The 18,820-nt window shown below is 35.1% G+C and overlaps 1 protein-coding gene and 1 pseudogene across 4 annotated transcripts; both read left to right on the top strand.

The window, feature by feature from the left end:
* Positions 1-21: 21 nt before the first annotated feature.
* On the top strand, positions 22-12,925 carry LOC26528524 (transcriptional regulator ATRX homolog). 4 transcript variants are annotated; one of them, XM_044009150.1, is made up of 20 exons: positions 24-160; positions 256-1,365; positions 1,676-1,838; positions 2,007-2,762; positions 2,825-2,994; positions 6,088-6,281; positions 6,336-6,473; positions 6,541-6,716; positions 6,791-6,871; positions 6,991-7,083; positions 7,142-7,192; positions 7,248-7,465; positions 9,453-9,547; positions 9,718-10,025; positions 10,080-10,201; positions 10,272-10,477; positions 10,545-10,572; positions 10,628-10,691; positions 11,173-12,575; positions 12,628-12,925. In XM_044009150.1, exons 2-20 carry the CDS (start codon positions 263-265, stop codon positions 12,707-12,709), a joined length of 5,451 nt encoding a protein of 1,816 aa, XP_043865085.1. In that variant the 5' UTR covers positions 24-160; positions 256-262; the 3' UTR covers positions 12,710-12,925. The 4 variants fall into 4 exon arrangements, 3 of the variants coding, with proteins under 3 accessions (XP_043865085.1, XP_015021532.1, XP_015021530.1); XM_015166046.3 differs by having other exon boundaries at positions 1,953-2,762; positions 7,251-7,465; XM_015166044.3 differs by having other exon boundaries at positions 1,953-2,762.
* LOC26527518 lies at positions 4,780-5,524 on the top strand (annotated as a pseudogene).
* Positions 12,926-18,820: the final 5,895 nt, after the last annotated feature.

Genomic DNA, 18,820 nt, shown 5'->3' with positions numbered 1-18,820 from the left:
ACATATCGATATAAATATATCTGGCATCCCTATTATTAAAAGTAGACAGCATATCAATAAACTCTGCATTTGTTTACCTACAAATTGGAAACAGCATAGTTTTTAAAAAGAATTGTAATTGTAGAATTGTTTATCTACTTTTATATCTATAGGATCTATGGTATAGTAAATTTATAGCAATTTATTTACTTTCCCTTTTACAGCAAATCGTGTACTTACGAATAGATGAAATTACAAACTTTTACATTATTTTAGGTTTAAAATGGATATTAAACCGGATTTAAATTTATTGCAATCCGATTTGACGGTTGGCAATTCAATGTCCATAGACAAATATATTAAAAGCGAAATTACTTTTGAGGAGGAACAAATAACGGAGACTTCTTTCATGGATCTTCCAATGGAACATATTTGTCAAGTAGAATTCGAGACAGTTTTGGACACCAGCGGGGAATGTTGTAGAAGTCTCAATAATAACGTTGGTGAAATGTGTGCACTTCAAAAAGATCCTGAATCATATCCATATATTGATTTGGAATTTTCGGATGCCTTAAATGATCATAACTATACATCTCAAGAAGTGCTCCTAGCACAACCTAGTTTGGATAGTGTTAAAGACGTACTCCTGAGTTACATGATAACCAATAGATCAACTGTTGAAACAGTCCCAGAAAATGTCACAACCTTTATAGACAATACAATCGATAAAATCAAACAGTTTCAATTGAAAAACGCAGATAAAAAAGCTGTTGAAAAATCTTCTATTGATAGCTTCACTCGGAGTAACAATGCGACTCTTTCAGAAAACTGTTCGGAGCCTTTGGAAGTTGAGGGTAATGATGAATATTTTGAAAGCCTTTATGAACACATTACTGAAAATGAAAGTGTGGCAAATAACGTTTTTAAGAATACAATTGATTTCGTAAAGGATTTCTATAATGAATGCAAATCATTTTCATCCAAAGCGGAAGAGGAATTTAAAGATTATATATTTGAAAAAATTAAAAAACTCAAGATAGTTGCCAATATTATAAAAACAACTGATCAATCAACTCAAACGATTTCGAAAGATTTGTTAAAGAAAAGACTTCGAATTAATTATAACGCAAAAAAGTATCTGTTAGATACATCCGCTACATCGACCACAGAGAGTGAGTGTGATAGTATGCATGATTTTAAGGAAAACGAAAGTGCAAAAGATCGTAACTTTTTGGCTAAGACTTTTGAATACAGCGATGGTATTGATCTTAGAAAATATATTAATTTAGATTTTAACAAAAGTAGTTTTTGGCAATCTTGTGATTTTGATAATGACAACACAAATTCATGTTCATCCGAAAATGGTACGGATAAAGAAATAGAAAGGTATGTAGTTATAAATAAGCTTTTAATAATGTTTAACTTTTCACTAAAAATAAGTTGTATAACTTCCTTAATATTTTTCCTTTAATTAATTTTTCCGTTTCCACCGACATTAAGTTTTATGAGATAACATAACTTTTGTGTTAACATATTTTGGTAAAACAAATAAAATCAATACCCTAATTGGTAGACTCATTTAAAAGATAGAGCAGCAATATTTAGATATAATTAAGGTATCTCCTATTCAGATGGTCTCGTCATGTTTAATGCTTTTCTAAATATAATGCTCAATAACAATGTTTTCAATGAATAGGCTTACCAATTTAAATGGACTTAAAAAGCGACATGTGCAAAACAGGGGAGCCAAATCCAATGATAAAATCAATCAAAAACTTGTAGGTACTAAAAATGCAACTCCGCCTACCGAAATGGATGATGATATGGAGATGTATGATACTGAACAGAGTTTCAAAGAAGTGAGTTTGTATGTAGTTTAAAAATAGCATGTACAAGATGTTATTTTTAGAATCAAAATTTATCATTATATCCCATATACCAAGCCAGTTTTTTTTTTTTTTTTTTTTTTGTAGAGTGATGATGAGATTATAACGGAGAACCAATACCTTTTACGATTTAACGAACAGGTTAAACAACAATTATTAAATGAGTCAAACAGTGATGATTCTGGTCTTTCGGATCAAAGCGAATACAATCTCTCCAAAGAATCGTCTACGGAAGATGAATATAATACAGATGTAGTAGACAAATTTCTACAAGTTTTTGAAAGTGAACCAGATAATATGAATAGGGATGAAAAAATTAACGAAATTAAAGAAAGTAACGTGGAATCTGAGAAGAAAGAGACTGATAGCTCTGAAATTTGCGATGAACTATGGAATGATAACTTTTGTCACAAAAACAAGCCCAAAAAATCATTGGAGAAACTATTATCTGAAGCGGAAAAACGTAATCAAAATGAGGAAATCGTGCTGAGTTCAGAGAGTGATTATTCTGATGCGGAGCCAGAACCAGTTGAAGAAAAGACGAGGTTTATTAAGCCAATGCTTCGTATGGATCAGTTGGCTAATGAAACAAGAGCTGCTCAAAAATCAGAAAGTGAAAGAATACGAAGACTGGAAAAAAAACATGTGATGTTATCTAAGGCTATAAAAAATAAATTAGGAAATTCAAAAAACGGTGATTTAATACTGGATTACATGGAAAACACAAAAACCTTTATAAAGGTCGATGATGACATCGTGAAACAATTAAAGCCTCACCAAATTGATGGAGTTAAGTTCATGTATGATTCATGCTATGGAGGAATTGATCACTCTAAAAAGAACTCTGGCTCGGGATGCATATTGGCTCATTGCATGGGCTTGGGGAAAACATTGCAGGTGAAGCGTTATTTAAAAAACCTTATATTAGAAACAAATGAACATATTCTAAATACTTTTAGTTAATAGCTTTACTACACACCGTTATTTCATACAAAGAACTAAATACAACAAAAGTCCTAGTTCTCTGTCCAAAGAGCACGGTTATGAATTGGGCTGATGAGTTGCAACGCTGGTTGGGGCCACTGAAAAGTAGTACTCATATAAAAGTTTTCGTTTTTCCGGATTCATCGTAAGTTTTAATTTTAAAAATTAATAAGTGTTGCTTGTCTGTAGTATAGAATAAATGTTACCTTTTTATACCCTGAACCCATTTTCAATGGGAAATCAGGGTATAATTGTTTTTACCTTTTTTTTATACCCTGAACCCATTTTCAATGGGAAATCAGGGTATAATGGTTTTGTTGAAATGTATGTAACAGGCAGAAGGAGGCGTGGCAGACCCCACAAAGTATATATATTCTTGATCAGGGCGACGAGCTGAGTTGATTTGGCCCTGACCGTCTGTCCGTCAGTCCGTATGTTTGAACGCGTCGATTTCCGAAGATATGAAATGACCGTATATACAGCGCGGATGTCGAGTTTGCTTTTAAAATTCTATAAATCATCCCGTTATGTTTTTATCGAATAAAAACATTCAAGTTCAAGTCAGATGCCAGTATAGCTAATTGTGAATGATTTTTCATTTTTTTAAATTTGCAAATATTCAATATAATATGTAGATCATATGCTGAAAGTTTCATTAAATTCCGTTTAGTTAAAAATTAATAAAAAATAATAAATTATTTGGCCAATTAACAAACGCACGTGCAGCAGCTACAACAGATTCGTATACATTCAAACTTCATCTAGAACATTCTTAGAATCTCATCAGCTGTTAGTTTGGTTTAGTTTTGCTAGATGGCGCTGCAGCAGTGAATCTATTTGAGTTTTGCCAACGCAGCTTCCAAAAGTGAGGTGGCGTAGTGAGTAGCGGCGTGGCGTTCGATCGAGAAGTCGGGGGTTCAAACCCCGAGCGCGCAACTGATGTGAATTTTTATACTCATTCACGAAGGTGAATCATTATACTCATTCACGAAATTGAATCAGTATATTGGTTTTGTGCAATGTCCGTCTTGCTGTCCGTCCGTCTGTCCGTATGAACGCAATCTATTTCGGCGCTATTGAAGCTAGAGACTTGAAATTTGGAACATATACTCGTGTATATCTCCGATTTATAAAGTGTTAAAATTTTCCCTATCCGCACACTAGGGGCGTGGCAAATCGGAAAATGCATTTTCCGATATACCAGAAATCATGTTAGTTAAAGAGCTAGAAAGCTGAAATTTGGTATGTAGGTCCGCGTCGATCACCCTAGACCACGAGCTATGGCGGATATATCTCCGCACATTGGGGGCGTAGCAAATCGGATAAAACTGTATCTCCTAAAGTTGTAAATCTAGAATGCTGAAATTTTGCATGTCAGCTAATGTTATGATTCTATAAAGTCTAAAAACAAAATTATAAGTCTACGCCCATTAGGAGCGTGGCAAATCGGACCTGAATATATAGTGATTTATCGAATTCTGCTATATTTTGGACACTATTTATGCCAGAGATCTCAAATTTAGCTGATCACCCAAGACCAAAAAGCTTTGTCGGATATATGTTCGCCCACAGGGGGCGTGGCAAACCGCAAAAGTTTATATCTCCTAAAGTATAATAGCTAGAAGCTTCAAATTTGGATCGATTCCCCGAAGAATACCCTGTAATTTTCACTTTTTTTGAGAGTAAGCATTCAAACTTTGCAGTTAGGGTACCGTTATCTCGTCCTAAAAACTGACCAAAAATGAGGTGTCTACGCCCAGTTGGGGCGTGGCAAATCGAAAGAGCGAAACTTAACTACTAAATTGTTGATGGGATGTGAATGAGTATTCCGCAGTCGGTAACGCCCGACTGCAACGTTCTTACTTGTTTTTAATTGTTTAAAATATTTATATATTTAATTAAATGGGTTTTCCATTTAATTTATATTTTTAAACACACCGAAATTGAACTTTCCGTGCGGTTCTTAAACATGACTGGTTTAACGAATAGGACCGTTGTTATTGATGGACGCGGCCATTTGCTTGGCCGCCTGGCCTCCGTGGTAGCCAAGTACCTGTTGCAAGGTGGCAGGTGGCTGTTGTGTGTTTCGAGGAGCTGAACCTTTCTGGTCACTTCTACAGAAACAAAATTAAGTTTTTCGCCTATTTTTCGCAAACGCTGCAATGTTAACCCAGCGCGTGGTCCCTTCCACTTCCGTGCTCCATCTAGAATTTTCTACAAGGCTGTACGAGGCATGATCCCACACAAGACTAAGCGTGGCCAGGCTGCTCTCGCTCGTCTGCGTGTCTTCGTTGGTATTCCATCGCCCTACGACAAGCGTCGCCGTGTTGTTGCGCCCATTGCTCTGTGCGTGCTGACCCTGCGTTCCGACCGTAAATACTGCTAGGTTGGACGTCTGTCGCACGAGGTGGGTTGGCATTACCAGGATGTGATCAAGAGTTTGGAGCGCAAGCGCAAATCTAAGCTCCACATCACCCTCAAGCACAACAGAGAGATGAAGAAGTTGACAGCGAAGGCGCGCAAAAACATTGCCAAGGCTGCTGAACCCTTCAACAAGATTATCAAGTCATATGGCTACGAGTCTTTAGAAGCGTGTGGGCGCGAGCAACATATTCGTAGCTTTTTTTTTTTTAAAGAGAATAAAACTAACATCTAAAAAAAACAGAAAAAAAAAACCAGAAATTGAAACCATACTAAATGTGCGTTTTTAATAGTTTGGTTATTCTAGCAGATTCTCAGAATCACATCAGCAGTTAGTTTGGTTTAGTTTTGCTAGATGGCACTGGAGCAGTGAATGTATTTCAGTTTTGGCAACACAGCTTCCAAAAGTGAGATAGCGTAGTGAGTAGAGGCGTGGCGCTCGATCGAGAAGTCAGGGGTTCGAACCCCGAGCGCGCAAATGATATTAATTTTTTTAATCCTTTCAAAATATTTATTTATTACCTTTAAATCTAAGTTTTTTCTAATTAACGATGTAGCACATATGTAGTATTACAGAAAAATATTGTGCTGGAATCTTAAGAAGCAAACAGTTTAATATATCCTTAATAAACACATTCAATTTAAATTCCATAATCGATATTCCTATATAATAATACATAAATAGCCCACTTTTGCAATGGGGGAAATATTATAGTATTTTAGCGCAATACATGTGCATAGCCATATTTTAAAATATACATACAGACATACATATGTACATATAAAAAATCATTTGTCATTGTCTTTTTTACTTAAGGGACATTTCAGATAAATTACGTGTATTAGAGGAGTGGTCCTTATCATCGGCCAAACGTGCTGGTTGCCTTTTGGTGGGATATGAGGCTTTTCGGACTCTGGTGTTTTATCACAAATATAAAAACCGAGGAAATTTGAGTTCTACAAAATTGGAGAGTATTCGAGAAAAAGTAAACAAATATTTACTACAACCTGGTAATTTAAATTGAAATACCGCACTGAGAAAGAAATTAATACAGATAATTTTAGGTGCGGATCTTGTCGTTTGTGATGAAGGTCATATAATAAAAAACAGCAAGTCCGCTATAAGTCTAGCTGTTGCAAAAATTATAACCCCAAAACGAATTATTTTAACCGGAACTCCAATTCAAAATAATTTAAAAGAATGTTTGTATAGCGTTTGACAACAGTTAATATAATAAATTTATTAAATCATGCTTGTTTTATATTTTAGATTACAGTATGGTTAACTTTATAAAGCCATTATACCTCGGTACAGAAAAGGAATTTGCTAATTTATATGCTAATCCAATAAAGAATGGACAACATAAGGATTCAAGTAAAAAGGATATTACAGTTATGAAGCAAAGATCGTATGTCTTACACAAAAAACTATCCAAATTTGTACAGGTACTCAAGTTTTTGATGTTTTTACAATCTCGTATTTGTTTTTACAACCTCACATTTGTTCTTTTTTATAATAGAGAAAGGAAGCTGAACTGCTAAAGACATTTTTACCACAAAAATTTGAATATGTGCTTTTTATTCCAATGACTGCGGTTCAAGTATGTAAAATATAAGCATCTTAAAAAATGAAAAGAATATTATTATTTTAATAATAGCTATATATATTATTTAATGTCTGATTCTGTATAGTTTCCTGCTAAACATCTTTATATTACAGAACACTCTATATGAATTTATTTTGGAAGCTATAGCCAGCCGTGGAGATAGTAGAGGAAAAAGTCTCATCACAGATTACACTGTTTTAAGGAAGGTAACTGGCTTTATTTTTTTAAATGAATATTACCTAAATAATTTGTTATATTTTTAAGATTTGGACCCATCCCAAGGTCCTCGAAGATGCGTGGAAGAATGCTAACGCTGTAAGTAATATACCGAAGTTCACAATATCGAATGGAGATTATAATTCGTTTATAGCAGAAAAATAAAAAAGATAACAAAAAGCATGGATGTCCGCATTCCGACGACGATCAGCCAGATGATATTTATGATAGTCAAACTGGTGTGATTTCCGTGACTAATGATTGGTGGCGAAAATATCTCTCAAAAAAGGATCTGGAAACCATTATGCCAAGCAATAAACTTCGAACAATGTTTTCAATTCTTCGTATGTGCGAAGAAAAAGGAGAGAAATGGTACGTTGTTAAATAATAATAAACTAGTAAGCAATAAGTAAGGTTAGTTATCGATCCATCCATCTGTTTGTCTGTCCTTCCGTATGTATGAACGTGTAACCACCACCGATAGAATAAATATTGGTTTAAGGGAATCTAATATTCTATCACAATGACTAGAATTTTGTTGCTTGATGGATTTGGAACGATGCGTTTGCAAAAGAGATTTCAACAATAAGTATAAACTTTGTCAGATTTTGGCTTATTAAAACATTAAAAATAAAAAAAAAAAATAAAAATCAAATCAAAATTGTATAAACAAAATTTGAAAAGAAAAAATGTAAAGACTAGATTACAAAATATATATTAATAAGTGACAAATATCAGACAAATATTTATATCTCCGCGAACTATATGGGAACCTTAAAATCTCTAACTTTCAAAGTTACTGAAAATATGGAAAGATTGTCGTTATGGGCTGAAACAGTTGGAATACACAATTCAAGCGCCATTTTTAATGAATTATTTGATAATGTTTAAATGACTGGCTTTGTCTTTTTATACCCTGAACCCATTGAAAATGGGAAATCAGGGTATAATGGTTTTGTGAAAAAGTATGTAACGGGCAGAAGGAGGCGTGGCAGACCCCACAAAGTATATATATTCTTGATCAGCGCGACGAGCTGAGTTGATATAGCCCTGTCCGTCTGTCCGTCCGTCCGTCCGTCCGTATGAGTGCGTCGATCTCAGAAGTTACAAAAGCTAGAGAGCTGAAATTTGGCATGCATACTCGTGTGTACGCAGTACGAGTTTGCTTTATTTTTTCGATAAATCATCCGATAACTTTTATCGAGAATAATCGAAAAATTGATTTTGTTTTTTCAGCCTCATTAGAATACTATTAGATCTGGAGACTTCAAATTTGCGTTGTATATAAAGTTAATGGATACAAAGATTTTGTAATTTACAGATTTTGGACACCACGCCCCTTCGCCCCCAATTTGTAAAAAACACATTTCAAATACTAGGGACTTGTGCTTGGAATGTACATACATTTGAACATTATAATATATATTCATTTCATATTTCATATTCATATTTCATTAAGATTGTACGTCTAGAAATTAAATTATTCAACAAATAAATTCGTATAATATTGCCCACATTGCAGCGCAGCCCAAGCGCAGTCGCTGCTTACTGCGCTGTCAGCAGAGCGCGTTGTTATACGTGCGTCTGGATGCATGTGTATGTATGTGTGCATAGAAGAAGTGCAGAATGATTAGAATATCAGAATATTTGGAGGGTTCAGGGTATCTCCTAGTCGAGCAGTCTCGACTAGAGCCTTCTTACTTGTTATACCCTGATCTCATTGAAAATGGGAAATCAGGGAAAATGGTTTAGTGAAATGTATGTAACAGGCAGAAGGAGGCATAGCAGACCTCGCAAAGTATATATATTTTTTATCAATGCGGAGGGCGTCTCTTCGTTTATGAAAGTGTCGATATCAGAAGATAGCTAGAGACTTGATAGGTCCATGTATATTACGCTCATATCGATTTTGTTTCCAAAAATCGATTACTATTCCCATTTGTTGTTATTGACTAAAATCCTTATCAAAAATTGCTCATAAAATTATAAATCTTATATCTTTAAGGCTAGAGTCTCCAAATTTTAAGTCTAGGTTCACATGAATTTTGTAGAATTCTGATTTTTTATATAATCCTTCCTCTATGACCATATCCACCCCTTTCCTCAAATTTTGAAAAAAGCGTACTTCAAGTACTTTTTCGGATTCACGCATATTTATCACGTCTGATTTTTATCAAGGAAAGTTTTTAGGTAATTAAGCCCACACTGCGACCCATTCGTGTTTATAGGTGCGTGTGTGCGTGCATGTGCTGTTTCAGAAAATAAGCGAAGAATTATTTAACTATCTGTTCCTTGAAGTGTGGAGGGGATCTCGTCGTCGAGCAGTTTTATTGTCTTAATCGCCCATTTATATTTTCAGCCTAATATTCTCGGCGTTTGTTGCAGTACTTAACGTGGTTGAATATTTTTTTAAAAAGATAACGGAATCGGATACTGAAATATTACAACACATTCGTAAGTTTAATAAAATAACTATATATTTATATACAAATATATGTAGGTTTAATAAGCGTTAACTATTCTTGCAGACTTTATAGCGGAAAACACTTTTTTGAACCTATTAGCATCAATTATCAACATTAATTTTGTAAATCTCAAATTGTTTATATATATTTTTTTTATAGACATTCCAAGTAGCTATAAAGTTTCAAATACTTGGATTAATGGCCAAGATTATTATAGGCTAGATGGAAAAACGCCGAAAAACATTCGACACGAAATGATAAAACGTTTTAACAGTGAAGCCAACAGACGAGCTCGAGTTTTCCTGATATCTGCCAAAGCAGGAGGCCAGGGAATAAATCTAACTGGTGCAAATAGAGTTATAATATTGGACACTTCATGGAATCCTTCTAATGATCAGCAAAATATTTTTCGCATATTTCGACTGGGCCAGAAAAAAAACTGTTATATATACCGTCTAATAGCAATGGTATGTTGAAGCTATTTTAAATTAAAATTCATGTAAGATAATAATTTTACACAGGGAACGATGGAAGAAAAAGTCTACTCACGATCAGTCACAAAGCAAGCAATGAGCTTTCGAGTTGTTGATGAGCAGCAAATAGATAGACATTACAACATGGCGGAATTGGCTGAACTTTACACGTAAATGATTCTTTTGGAAATTAAGTGTTATATGAACTATTTAAATTCGTAATCGTATTCTAATATTAAGGTTAACTGTCCCCAAGCAATGTGAACGGACAATGCCTGTATTACCAAAAGATACCATACTAGCACATCTTTTACGGCAATCGGAGTTGGTTTATAAATATCATGAACACGACAGTCTTTTAGAGAATAAAGTGGAACAAGAACTAAGTGAGCAAGAAAAAGCTGATGCTTGGGATACATATGAAAAAGAATTACAAATGAACTTGGGTATGTGACAAGCAAATTAATGGCTCTTTTCTATTAGCCTGAATATAAAACAATTTTTTCCTAATAGCTCAACAGGAAGGATTTAATGCCGATAAGTAAGTAAGGTCAGACTATTATTATTCACAGATAATATATGTAAAATTATTGTAGGACTCAAAATTCTATTCACCCCGCAAAACTGGCGTCATATTTGGGCTCTGTTCCGAGCCTTGATGTAAGTAATATTCTTCCTTAATTGTTTTAAAGAAAGCGCACCATATGTATACCAATCTTGATAACGTGGCCTTCTATTCCATTTTATATTTGAAAAGAAATTGTATTAGAATTTCAATATGAAAGTTATATGCAATCTGTACATTTCATGGAAATATACGAGCCCAAACCACGAATAATTCGAACAGAATTTTTGTTTTTTCAGTGCGCAATGCTCAATACATTATATTGCCAATACTACTAAAGATAACGCAAACCAATTTTTGTTTGTCTTAAAGAGAATTTTATTCTCTTAACGATGATGGCTCCATTGCCAACAACAACATAAGTAATTTATTCAAACAGTAAACAAAAATACCTCGAGCGAATACTAGTTATGAATGTAGTTTGCTTGCGCACAATATATAAATAAATAGTTTAATATATTTTTTAATTGAACGGATACAGAATACAAGTATAATCAAAATTTTTTTTCTTTTCAGATGCAAACTCTATTAAGTTATAGTCTGCAATCTGCGTCACTTATGCCACCGTACAGTTATGGATTAAATCAAAACTATATAGATACTTTAAATTTGTATCAAAAGTATACATCTCTGCGTTACCCGGATATGAACCCATGCATTGAAAATAATTTTGCTCCATCCCCTTTTAACGTGCTTAGTACGCCAGGTCTTAATCGTTTGCCATCGAATCCCTCAATTTTGTCACATATGCAAAATCTTACTAGTTCTAAACCACAGGGTAGAGACTCAAATTTATTTGATACACAAAAAGGTCGGAGTAGCTCCATGAATCATTCACAATTTCACCATCCGATTCCTCCAGAAACAACGTCACTGGAGAACTCATCAGTAAATTCCAACTCTAATAATGTTCTTGCAAGCTTAGGTCCTTATAAGCAATTACTTGAAAACCCGCTATCAGGTCTATTAAACTATGTTCCCCAGGGCTACTCTTCATCCCTTCCACCTGAAAACCTACATTCAAATTTAAAGGCTGGTTTTCATAATTTTCCCAGTTTGCTTTATCCAGACAAAACTCTGGATGAAATCGATAGTATGAGTATAAAAGAAAAAACAACTAAATCAAAGCAACCGGTTGATCATAATATTGTCAGCTCAGTCGATCTTACATCGCCAGTCAGTAGCTCACTCTCAAAGACTTCAGCGAATTCAAAAAAAATTCAAACGCTTGCCACAAGTTTAGTTGATAATACCAAGTCAACGCTTGGCAGTGACTCGATCACAGCCGTTGCAGCGAAAAGTACCGCGTCATCTTTGAAAGGCGGTATGAATTTTTCATCAACATATCCCAGTGGCGCTAGTTCATCCATTTCAAAAGAATATTTAAAAAGGAACTCTGAAATGCAGATAATACCAACAACAAGTCCTCCTGGTACAAGTAGTATTACAAAGCAGCTGAATGAAATATCTCCCAGCATATCTCTTACAGCAGTTAACTCAATAACAGAGAAAACGAAATCTCGCCGGCAGACCTTGCAAAAGAGTTCTTCTAATTTAACTGTCGATAATAAACAAAATACAAATCTTCACAAATCGAAGAATACTTTACATCAGAATATGTCACCATTATCAAATGCTTCGTTGTCTGCAATTAGCGATACTACCACAGACTACAAAACATCAATCAACAGGAATAGCGCGGAGTTAATGTCAAATAATTCTAAGTCGTTGGCGACAGTGAATAAAAAAATTTTGCCCGAATCATTCTATAAAAGCAAGACCATAAACACAACGCATAATACATTAAACACTAGTTCTAGTTTACCTACAAATTTTGTTAAGCAAGGTGAAGGCGCAAGCGACGGTCGATTTCTCACTAGTGACCTAGGTTCAATGGCAACAGATGTACATTTGCCAGGGTAAGAAACTTGTTACATATATTATTTAATAATTATCATACTAAAATTTCAGAGAAAAGTCAAACAGTCCTTCGCGAAAGAGGTCTACTGAAAGTCCAAGGGAAAATGTAATTAGTAAACGGACGAAGCTCTAATGTAGTATTTTATATTTTATTATCTATAAAATTAGAATACATATAAATATTGCTTTGTATCAACTAACAATGTTTTTGATCAGAACTGATCAACTGTGACTATGTTGTTAATGAGATTATATATTTTAATTATGAATATATTTTGATTTCACTGCTCATACAATTTTGAGATTAAATCAAAAATGAATAAAAAATAAATATATGCAAATAAAACAAGTAAGAAAGCTCTAGTCGAGACTGCCCGATTAGGAGATACCCTGAACCCTCTAAGCTGATATTCCACTCATCCTGCACTTCTTTTATGCACATATGCATACACACGCACGTATAATTACGCGCTCTGCTGACTGCGAAGTTAGCAGCGACTGCGGTTGGGCTGCGCAACAGTGCGGGCAATATTATGAGAATTTATTTGTTAAATAATTTCATTTGTAGGCAATCTTAATGAAACTTTCAGAGCGTAATCATATGGTGAAAAATGTGAGTACATTCCAAAGCAAAAGTTTCTAGTACTTGAAATGTAAATCTGAAGTTTCTAGGTGCAAAAATGTTCAAATTAGGCTGAAAAAACAAACTCAATTTTTCGGCTATCTATCTTCTATATATATAAAAGAGAGTTGTAACTCGCAACGAGCAGGATCTTAAAAATACTGAAAAAATTTGAAGATTCAAATTTCCATTGATATTCAGTAGGCTTGATAACGGTGACAGTTTTCGGTCCTGCTCTCATATTATACAATAGTATAGAAGTAAATAAACAAATGTCGTCAGTTAGTCTACGGCACAGCCTCAGGCGAACCTGACTATTCATAAAAAAAGCACATTTGATAAAAATAATACGCGTGCGTACAGAAGCTAAATATCTCGAAGGTTCAGGTATTTGTTTGTCTCAAACATAAATTTGTGTAAATTATTTATATTTATATTTCTCGATTGTTTTATGTGGCTTTGTGCCAGGGCATATTCAGTATTACTATTAATAAAAATGCCGCGTCCTAGAAGATCAAATCTTTCCCGGCGGACCCATGATGCAATTAGGCAACGGAATATCGCGAGTCAGTTATCTGACGAAGAACGAGAAATCGGCCGAGAAAGGCGCCGCGTTAGTACCCAGCAAAGAAGGGCCTTAATTCGTGCTTCTCAAAGAGAGGCAGCCCATGAAACGGCAATAAAAAATGGTTCAAGGATTGATTTGAATCGAGCAGCGTTTCGATATGATTGCACCATTGACTACAGCTTGCATCGTTATGTTTGCATTGGTTCAATGGACGTTGTTTACCAGCATTGTGGCGCAATAAAATTTGCTGGTGAAACGCCCGGTTTGTGCTGCCTTAGTGATAAAGTGACATTGCCATTAGTGGTTCCGCCAACAGAGCCATTGCGTTCCCTGATTTATGGCGAAACACTAGAATCACGACATTTTCTAGCGAACACTCAAAAATACAATGCCTGTTTCCAAATGACTCCATTTGGGGCGGAAATTATTGGAGACGGATATAATCCGACATTTAAGGTAATTTACGTTAAAAATTTTATTTTCTATGATCGTAAAAAAAAAAAAAAAAAATTGGAATAATGTAGTTTGTTAGATTTCTGTAAAAAGGGTTTGTAAATCTAATTATAACTATGGCTTTGAATTTAAAGATTCAAGGCCAGATTTGCTATCGCATTGGATCATTGCAACCTATTGAAGATGCACAGCACAAATTCTTGCAAATATACTTCATGGTCAATATGGAAGAACAACTTGACCGGCGTCAAGAAATCAACACAGCTATGAAAAGAGCTATTCTCCAAGATTTGCAGCAAATGCTTCACGAACATCATGCATTGGTCAAGCTGTTCAAGATTGCTTTAGAGCGCATGCCAAGAGATGACTATAAAGTAGTAATCAGAGCAGATAAAAGACCAGCTGGAACACATGAACGCACATTTAATGCTCCAACAATCGAAGTGGCAATCCTGATTGTTGTGAAAGCTTGGAAGCACGCGATATTGTGCTTACACGACTCAGTACTGGGCAACTAGAAAGAATATCCGAAACGCACCGTTCATATGACGCTTTACAATACCCGCTGATGTTTTGGCAAGGAGACGATGGATATCACTTTTATATCGAAATGATTAATCCATTGAATGGTAAAATCAATCATTGTTTTTATTTTAACTTTATATACATTTCATTCTGTTTGCTTTTGGTACACAAAAAAAGTTATCACTCTTAATTTAGTAGAGAGTAGCTGTAAGAGTCGTAAACCTATTAGGGGTTCTAAAATACAATTTTTACTGTATTTGTTTCAGGTAAGGAAACTGCCAAGAAGGTTAGTAGATGAATTATTACGCATATCGTTTGATAATTCGTGAAAATTCGGACAATTATTTGTTGCGATTTCGTCGACTGTTTCAACAATACTGCGTTGACATGTACGGGAAAAAACGGAAACGGAGCGCCTGACTTTCATCCGTTTGAATCAAGCAAAATTGCGTTCGGAAGAGTATATTCATTTACTCGATGCAATAATCACAGAAGGAGATTTTGAAAATGTTGGTCGATTGACTATTTTACCAGCGACATACACAGGTAGCCCGCGTCATATGCATGAATATGCGCATGATGCAATGACATATGTCAATCTTTGACTATTTGTGGCCTCAATCTAGAAAATGCGTGTTTTTCTCATGGTCAATTGTACGTGGCATGCTCACGTGTTGGCAAACCATCCGCATTATTTGTTCTTGCACCCGACCAAAAAACGAAGAATGTCGTTTACCACAAGGTGCTTGAATGAAAATCCGATTAATAAATTAATCAGAGTGTATCCCAACCTGAACAATTCAACAATTTTTTACCTAGAAATAATGGATAGGGCAATGCAATGTTTGCCGGGCCAGCTATTTCTCGATAAAGTTATCGGATGAGTTATCGAAAAATATGATAAACTTGTACTGCGTATTGTACACACGAGTATGCATGCCATTTTCAATGGGTTCAGGGTATACAAACTTAAAGGGGCTATCCACAGACGAATTTGTTACACGAACATGTTCGCCGAGCTTGCCTACTAACTATGCGAACATTTTCACGAACATGTTCGCGAACATAATTTTAATACAAGTAAGAACGTTGCAGTTGGCGTTACCGACTGCGGAATACTCATTCACATCCCATCAACAATTTAGTAGTTAAGTTTCGCTCTAATACTCCTACTGGGCGTAGACACCTCATTTTTGGTCAGTTCTTAGAACGTGATAACGGTACCCTAACTGCAAAGTTTGAATACTTACCCTCAAAAAATGTAAAAATTACAGGGTATTTTTCATTAAGCCACGCCCCTAAAGAAGCGTAAAAATTATTTCAGGTATCAATAGTGTCCAAAATATAGCAGAATTTAAAAAATCACTATATAATAACTATATAAATTTCAGCTTTCTAGCTCTTCAACTAACATGATTTCTGGCATATTGGAAAATGCATTTTCCGACCTGCCACGCCCTTAGTGGGCGGATCGGGAAAATTTTAACACTATAAATCGGAGATATACACGAGTATATGCTCAAAATTTTAAGTCTCTAGCTTCAAAAGCGCCGAAATAGATTGCGTTCATACGGACAGACGGACAGCAAGACGGACATTGCACAAAACCAATATACTAATTCACTTTCGTGAGTGAGTATAATAATTCACTTTCGTAAATGAGTATAACAAATTTTGGACTGTGTACATGCCAGCGGAAGAAAAAAAAACCGAGCTTAATGGCAATGAATGTGTATTTAAAACAAGTAAGAAGACTCTAGTCGAGACTGCTCGACTAGGAGATACCCTGAACCCTCTAATCTGATATTCTAATCAGTCTGCACTTCTTTTCGACACACATACATACACACGCACGTATTAGAACGCGCTCTGCTAACTGCGCAGTAAGCAGCGACTGCGCTTGGGCTGCGCTGTAGTGTGGACAACATTATAAGAATTTATTTGTTGAATAATTTAATTTCTAGACGTACAATCTTAATGAAACTTTTAAAACGTAATCATATGGTGAAAATGTGTGTACATTCTAACGCACACGTCTCTAGTACTTGAAATACGCCTTTTACAAAGGTGATGGTGAGGGGGTGGATATAGGGGTGGGAGGTAAATTACAACAAAAATCGAAAATATATAAAATACATATAAGTCTACATTTAAAATTTGGAAGCTCTAGCTCTAAAGGTGTAGGAGATATAATTAAATAACTAGCTTTCGATAAGGTTTTTGATCGATAATAAAATATCGGGAGTAGTTATCGATATATAAAGAAAAACTTGATACGCGCGTGATATACACGGACCTAGGAAAAAAACTTCAAGTCTCTAGCTCTTATATCTTCTGAGATCGACGCGTTCATACATACGGACGGACGGACGGACAGACAGACGGACAGGGCCAAATCAACTCAGCACGTCACCCTGATCAAGAATATATATACTTTGTGGGGTCTGCCACGCCTCCTTCTGCCTGTTACATACTTTTAACAAAACCATTATTCCCTGATTTTCCATTTTCAATGGGTTCAGGGTATAAAAAAAAGAAAGCCCTGACCTTACGCCTCTTTTTATTTTTTCCAGTTCCCGCCTGTATGAAGCGTGCAGATAGTTTACTGTTGCTTTGACGACATTAATTGTGGCGTTTTGTTGGACTTTATATATTAATTATAATTCGTCCCATGTGCAACTTTTTATTTTGATAGTTTTCGCATTTGTTTTGCCACAAAGTCTACTCATTTTGAAAACAAGACTTGTGCTTTGGCAAATACATGCATATCCATGTTGTTATCATAATCTAAAAGTTTCATGAAGATCGTACGTCCACAAAAACACATACACACACAAGCACCCACGCATAAACACGCATGGGCTGCAGTGTGCGCTTACTATGAGAACTTAATTGCTTAATAACTTTTTTTTGTGGACTTACGATCTTCATGAAACTTTCAGATTATGATTACAACATAGATATGCATGTATTTGCCAAAGCACAAGTCTCTAGTATTTGAAACACCTTTCTTACAAACATGAGGGGGTAAATTTTAACAAAAACCGAAATTGCATAAATTGCATATAAGCATACATATATAAAAAGTTTGGGGAGTCTATCAATAAAGGTGTAGTAGATATAATTTTATAACTGGTTTTCGATAAGGTTTTTATCGATAAGAAAAGATCGGGATGAGTTATCGATTTTTAATGATAAACTTGATATCCGCGCTGTAATTACGGACATTTAAACATTTCAACAAAACCATTATACCCTGATTTCCCATTGAAAATGGGTTCGGGGTATAAAAAAAAGACATCAGTCGATATGCTAAGAAAAGAAATACGCATTAATTTTGGCCGGGCGAACATGACGTGGTCTATCCAAGGGCAGCATGTTGTCTTTTCTGAAAAGAAAAATTTAATTTGGAAGGAACTGATGGCTATAATTGGTGGCATTGGTGTAGGTATCAATATTTTACTGCAGCACTTGCAAGCTTCAATTTTTGACATCGCGCATGAACGCATAGGACTATAACATCGTGTTTAAAACTGCTCTTCCGCATTTCTATAACCTGTCTGAAAACCGGCATTAGATTTTCCAGCATGATAATGCTCCAATTCAGACCGCCCGATCCCTGAAGTCCTGGATTCAGGGTCAAAAAATTGATCTCATGGAGTGGCCACCATACTCACTCGACCTTAATATCATTGGAAACGTCTGGGAATGGTTGGTCAGGAAAATATATGAGTCCGAAAAGCATTATAGTACAAAGACAGAGTTAATCGAAGGTACTGAATTTCAAACAAAAAACGGCACTACGCTCTACTAATATTACTTAAAATAATAATAGCTTAAAATACAGGTGTTGTTTTTGGTCATTAACTTCAATAAATTTAATTTAGCGCAGGGGGCGCTAATCTGATGACCAAATTTTTGTTACATGTTTTTTGTACATTTTACAAAAAAAATTATTAAAAACTATTCCCTATTGCTACAGTAGCCATTGTTTTTTTATTTTAAAGTGAAATAGATGTAGTATAATACAAACAAATTTTACAGATGAAGCTTTGATGGTTTAGCTTTTATTCAGC

The sequence above is a fragment of the Drosophila mojavensis genome, unplaced genomic scaffold (assembly GCF_018153725.1).
Source record: "Drosophila mojavensis isolate 15081-1352.22 unplaced genomic scaffold, ASM1815372v1 contig_49, whole genome shotgun sequence".
In the NCBI taxonomy this organism is placed as follows: Eukaryota; Metazoa; Arthropoda; class Insecta; order Diptera; family Drosophilidae; genus Drosophila; species Drosophila mojavensis.
The sequence above is the reverse complement of the archived record's forward strand: the minus strand, read 5'-3'. Positions and strand labels throughout refer to the sequence as shown.